Raw genomic sequence first — 6568 nt, 5'->3', positions numbered from 1 at the left:
TATGCATGCATGCATGCATGCACGTATGTAGTACGTATGTACGTATGTACGTATATATGTATGTATATATGCATATATGCGAGTATGCACGTATGTATGTATGTATGTATGTATGTATGTATGTATGTATGTATGTATGTATGTATGTATGTATGTATGTACACGTCTGTGTATGCATCATGTACTTTAAGTATACCAAACTACAGAATTTTAGGTTGATTTTAAAATAGGTAAATGAACTTACATTGAAAGATAATGTCATGCATCTCGTAAAAAAAGAAAGTGCTTTCCCCCACCAGATGAAAAGGTGCATTAGTCACTGATTATATAAACCTCAAGGGCATTGCTTTCTTATAATGATATTTTTAAAATGGGATATATAGAGTAAGTTGTGTGTGTGCTCGACATCTCAGAAAATATTCTTAATCAAGAAATTAGTGAAAATGTCTTGTGATAAGTCAGTCAATTAATCAATCTCCTTCGGTCGTCGTGGCTTCGCTATCTCATCAAAAGTTCTTGTGCTTTTAACAATAATATACAATATTTACCATCTTTTCATTTAAAATTTCAGTTTGGTTGCAAACAAGGCTATTTAGTGAGATATCAAAACAAAGGTAGAAAATCAATCAGTATTTTTAAAATATATACTATGGTGAAATAATCCATACTAAAAATCACAAACTTCCAAAACAGGGAAATCTTGCTTTCACTTCTTAACGCTAATTGAGAGTGATAAAGCACAGGTGGTTATCAGCTAACCCCATAAAACCATCAGCATTACGGAGATGCGATCAGTTGATTGGATCTTGACATGCAGCTAGTTTTGTGTATAGATTAATTTAAATATGTCAAAACGCGACCTTCACGTCAGCTTCTGACAACCAACAACAGATTAATGACGTTAAGTGACCATTTAATTGCTATATCCGACAGTGGATTTATCTGACTCTAGTTCGTTCCAACATGCGGGAAGGTATCGGCCCGTGCTTTTAAATTTATGGACTATATAAATCTATCAGAGTGATGATAATAAGAAGTAAAACGGTTATGGTATTTGATATTCTACATTTTCATATCTATCCGATTATAGGAAAGTTTTGATATCGAAATAAATATATATATTTAATGCAGTGCTGCATGTTCTTCATACTTCTAATGACACACATATTCTCCAAAAAGCAGTTATATGATCTAACAAAATGTGTGAAGTAAGAAAAAACCTGATATCGCCCAAATTGTTACAAAACATAAATGTGAAGAATATTGAGAAGAAATAAAATCAATTACCCAATATTCCTCTTCTAATGTTTCATTTAACTTTTAGATGTTAATATGAAGAACAATGGGACAACTGAGTCATCATAAATGGGTTCCCTTGCCATATGCAAATTACTGTGTCATGTTCGACGGCTCAAATGAAATGGGACAACGGCAAGACTAATCTTGGTTATCGAAATTATTGTCCTCTGTTGCATTTGTCCAGCCGATTGTGTAAGTTGTCCAATAAACTATGTTAAATATTAAAAACAGAGCCATGAAGATAACACGACAGTGTTTGTCTGTCTGGTGTGCTATTTTAGAATAAAGGATAGTCTTCTTTGTTGTGTTTCGTCTAAATGAGGTTTCTTCAGTCTTTGGTTGCTGAAGTGGGTTGCCATTCCGACGCATCACACCACGTGCCTCTTCAAAAGGGTCTGGAGGATGCACATCAATATTAGATTCCGCTGCTCCAAACTTGTCCAGTACCTGTATAACGACCAAGACGGGTCATATTAAGTCACAGGGTATACAATTATTCAAACATCTTTGAGGCTTTACTGGCGAAAATTTTCGTTTCGGGCATGACCGAAATATTGAACATTAATAAAGTTTTTGAATTGAGGCACATGACATAGAATATCTAATTTTAAATTCTGTAGACATTACATTTATTAATCGTCTTAAAGTGGTCATATGATTTTGCATCTTATTACAATTTATTGTAATAAGATGCAAAAAGTGTAAAAACTTTGTTATTGTACGTAAAATAACAAACATTTTACACATTTTAAAAATGTTTCGCGATTTATCTAAATTACAAACAAGGACTTGGTATATGTTATTTCGCATTGTTTTTTCAAGCATCAATTAAATATCCAAAATAAATACCCAATTCTAATCCATAGAACCTTTTTAATTTATGAAACAGACTTTATACAAATGTTATGACATTTTTATTATGACTAGTTTTGTTTTTGTTTTATTGAAAATCAAAGCACCTTCAGTATCATGTCGCAAAATATCTGATACATTTTGAAATAAATACAAGACTGTATGAAGTAGGTCAATCTCCCGATATATTTGTGTACGACTATAATGATTGTTAGACGGTATCAGTTTCCATACACTTTTATACACACATGATATAGACAGACGGAAATACAGACATACAAACATAAATGCATGTATGCACGCATCCACGCATTCATCCATCAATCAGTACTTGCCTACCGACCTACCTAGTACATACATACATACATACATGCATACATACATACATACATACATACATACATACATACATACAAACATACATACATACATACATACATACATACATACATACATACATACATACATGTGCATACATACATTGAGAGACAAAGCTAATCACAAACACGTACAGACAGCCACCATGGCGATGGAAGGTACTCGGTTATTCATGTGTTGTCAAGAACGTTTTAGTCTCAGTTACAATAAACTAGTATTTCATTAAAAGTTGCGCTTGAAATATGGTACCTCAATTGGTTCTTAAATATGCAGTGGCGTAAATCGTTATAAAAAACGTACACAAGCCAACAGAAATTCAAGTTTTACATTTTGCAGACATTACTTTCATTTGATTGAGTGGTATAAACAGTAGAGAAGTATGTGTTGTTTAACAGGATTGGCGTCATTTCCCTGGTGAAACATCGTCCTCCTTGTTAAGGAATGACACTGCGGTGATCATCAAGTCCCACTTGTGTGTTATTTTTATGCACATGACGATTATTCTTACTGTAAAAATACCCATTTACTGACACGTTTGAAAGGAAAGCAATCCTCGTGTCAATTAAGATCAATGATGGCTCGACTACCTGTCAACAACAACTGCGATTGATTTGGACCTAGGGCAGCCATAATGTAGCGTTTACTTTTCTAGGAAGAAATTTGGGTTTAATAATACAATGAACTATACCTAATAATCCGTTTCTGTAACCCTAGAAATGAAACCTTATCTATAGAAAACGTTGCCAAGGGTCATTTGTAGGTTGTTGATCTCTCGCTATATTGTGTAGTTGAGAGTAATTTAGAAGTATATACATGTGTGTATCGAAATGCCCTTCGAACTTGATATAGCGATTAATCAGACGGTCCTTACGGGAAAACTGTTTTAATTTCAGATAAAAACAAATGAGAGAAAAAAAGTGAGTACACTTGATGCAGTTGCCAGGATTAATAATTGGAATGAGGTCAGAATCGGGCAACTCACCTCGTATCTTTGTTTCTTCGAGGATTGACCACCAGGAGCCCTTCTACCGCTAAGTTTATTCAGAAAATAGATGAATGTAAATTGAAGTAGAATCAGGAAAACCACTAGTTGGCACGTGACAAGCCAAACGTCGAGAGCCTGTGAAAATAAAGTGACATGAAAATAGAGTGAATTCCTTTCCAAGCTAACGTTATACTGCTTCACATTGCTGGCATATCACTACTAAGTGAATAACATTAATAACGTTATACTGCTTCACATTGATGCAGTTGCTTGCTGGCATATCACTACTAAGTGAATATCATTAATAACGTTATCGTTTCTATTCCATATTCTTCGTATTGATTATTTTTAACCAAGAGCGATCGTAAACTATACAATTCCCATCCAAATATTTCGAAAAGACTGAGTTCCTCCTCATCAGTGGGTCTCCAGTTCTGTCACACTTTATATGCTGAAGACAAAGTGTGACAGAACTTGTTTATTCTAGAGATTCACCGATGAAGATCAGAGGAGCTCAGTCTCCGAGAAATATTTGGGTATGGTTCCTGGCATGGTATTATTAATAAAACCGCAGTGGAAAGTTATGTGTATATATATATATGTGATACACCATACTATTATTTTATACTACATTATGTGCTCGAAAAAATACAAAAAACGCACATTTGATTTAATCTAAAGACAGAATCTGACAGACACATCTAAGTGACTGTCTTAAATTAAATGCACGAAAAATTCAGCTTGGAGTGTTTCAATGCACCATCCATTTTGATGACGGGACACAGCGTGTATTTGTCAATTGGTCGTGATTTTATTTTAGTTCTACAAGTATGAACTGCAACACAGTTCCTACTAAGCACTGTCAGATCTGGCGGTAAACGTACAAGTACGTGCTTGAGAACTCTGATACACTGTTTGAGAAAAATATGAGGATATTGTCACTAAATGTCGAAAAATTAGCACTGACAAAATTCTTAAGTAGTCTCATATTTTCCGTATTGATTATTAGTCACTAATATTATTGTCATTAATTATTGGCGAATAAGAAAGTCAGTTTACATTCAAGTGCATGTATAGCAGATTTGACGTTATATAATGAGGACAACTTACGGTGACATAGGCAACTTTAGGTATTTCACTTCGAAGCCAACTAGACTGTGTAACCAGTGCTAAGATTGTTGTAATACCAAGTGATGCCCTGGCTGGTGAGGACGTAGATGCATCGATCCAAAGTGTAAGCCACGCTATTATAACGAGAGCTGAGCTAGGGATATAAATTTGCAACAGGTAGAATCCCAGTTGTCTTTTGAGCATGAACGATACCGTGATTACACTGTAGTTACCTGAACGAGTGAAAAATCAAGAACATAGGGGAAAATGAACAAAAAATACAAAAAGCTAAATATTTCATTTGTGAAATTTACAAAGTTTCCTGTACCATTGTCACTGATAGAAGCCTGACTACATGTCAAATTTTATAATGCTAAGTCGATACAAAATAGTGTCTCGTCTCAAGAGGGCGCCTTACGTTTTCTCCAGAGAGGAGGTTAAGTCACTTTTCCGGATCAGCGTAACTCAGTATTACTGTAATTTGTGCAAATCCTCAATTTCTCGAGGCTTTTGACTTTTTAGAAATATATGAATGGGTTATTCATGGTATTCCTGTTTGATTCACCAATTTAAATAGGAGGTAGTGATGTAACTGAAAAGGACGAAAATACAGGCCGTCTGTCAATTTATTCTCAAAAAAGAAATTTGTTGTTGTGGTATTCTGCAATACAATAGGTGATCTTGGTAAGTGTAATGATTACATGTCATAGTGGAGTTGCAATTATTCTACACAAAGCTGTTGTCGCAGCTTAAGTAATGTATAAGAAAGCACATGGGCCTACATCTTCTTAAACACGGCCAAGAGTTGTGGCGAGTTTGCCGCTGTACTAAAGTTCTGTAGCTTTGAATGCATACTTATACGTCTCGTGTGACTTTCCATGGTAAGCAGTTACAGTGCGAACTGCACTATTTACTGACTGAATGACCGCATTGATTTGGCATTTCCTACAGGGATGTTAAATTTGAATCGTGGTTTACATGTCATTTGTATCGGTTGGTTGGTTGGTTGGTTGGTTGGTTGGTTGGAAAAGTAACGTCTGTTTTTTTGTGACAAGATAGTATATCAAGTTGTCAATACTTCGACTTTGTCATTGTTAAGGCCAGTCTCAAATTGCATGAGTTGTAAGGCAAAACCTAATAAAGATCACTTGCAACTGTCAGTTCAAAAAAGGTTTATTGCTGTTGACCGGTGTTATTGCCGATACGTGTTGTACATTGATAGGAATCCTTATGAGATTCAGGAGCTTTCTATGAAAGGCAAACGCTAAAACGATAAGGGTCAATCGAACACCATAACTTCTAACTAAAAGCAAAATAGTTGATATTTATTTGAATGGTTTGTTTTGCATTATAACATTTAGGTGCTATATAAGGCTGGCATGAAATCAAATGAAAGAAAACCCTTCTTAAAGATTGCACATGTTGTATTTCAATATAAGAGATTCAAGGCAAAGTCTAGATTACGTATAGATTGCATGATAAGCAGACACCCTAACCACATACAGATAAAATGATAAGCAGACACCCTAACCAACACTTAAAATGTAAATGTCTCTTCTTACTGTCGTGTACGTGTCTTCATTGGATTGCCGTGTTGCTTCTTTGAAAAGATTACGGATTATATTGCAAATTACGTTAGAAGTTCAATTTATTTTGATTAATAAATGTTTTTTTGCAAAACTGTTTGAAAGACCCCCGTCTTTTCTGTGAATAAACCCACATTTCCTCGACCCTCAGTTCACAGCTTTGAAAATGACGTAACCGAATTATAATGATTATAATGCACAAAATTCGGTCTTTTAATTTTCATGGGAGATGTTCCTGTAGATTACCTTTAAAGAAACCCTCGAGAGTCATTGAGCAGTCTTTAAAATGTATCCTATGTGTTTGAAATATTCACATGGGTCTAATACATTTAAAATGCTTAACCATTCATTTTAATTC

At 34.8% G+C, this 6568-nt stretch overlaps 1 protein-coding gene across 1 annotated transcript in view; it reads right to left on the bottom strand.

The window, feature by feature from the left end:
* Positions 1–1351: 1351 nt before the first annotated feature.
* Positions 1352–6568, bottom strand: part of LOC144444901 (glycine receptor subunit alpha-2-like) — a 46742-nt gene continuing 41525 nt past the window's right edge. Inside the window, exons 7-9 of the mRNA XM_078134452.1 lie at positions 4625–4857; positions 3512–3649; positions 1352–1746 (exon numbers count right to left, since the gene is read on the bottom strand). Of these exons, the coding sequence (XP_077990578.1) occupies positions 1438–1746; positions 3512–3649; positions 4625–4857 (680 nt within the window). The 3' untranslated portion in view covers positions 1352–1437. The remainder of the gene's footprint in view (positions 1747–3511; positions 3650–4624; positions 4858–6568) is intronic.

Source organism: Glandiceps talaboti, chromosome 13 (assembly GCF_964340395.1).
Source record: "Glandiceps talaboti chromosome 13, keGlaTala1.1, whole genome shotgun sequence".
Classification (NCBI taxonomy): domain Eukaryota; kingdom Metazoa; phylum Hemichordata; class Enteropneusta; family Spengelidae; genus Glandiceps; species Glandiceps talaboti.
The sequence above is the reverse complement of the archived record's forward strand: the minus strand, read 5'-3'. Positions and strand labels throughout refer to the sequence as shown.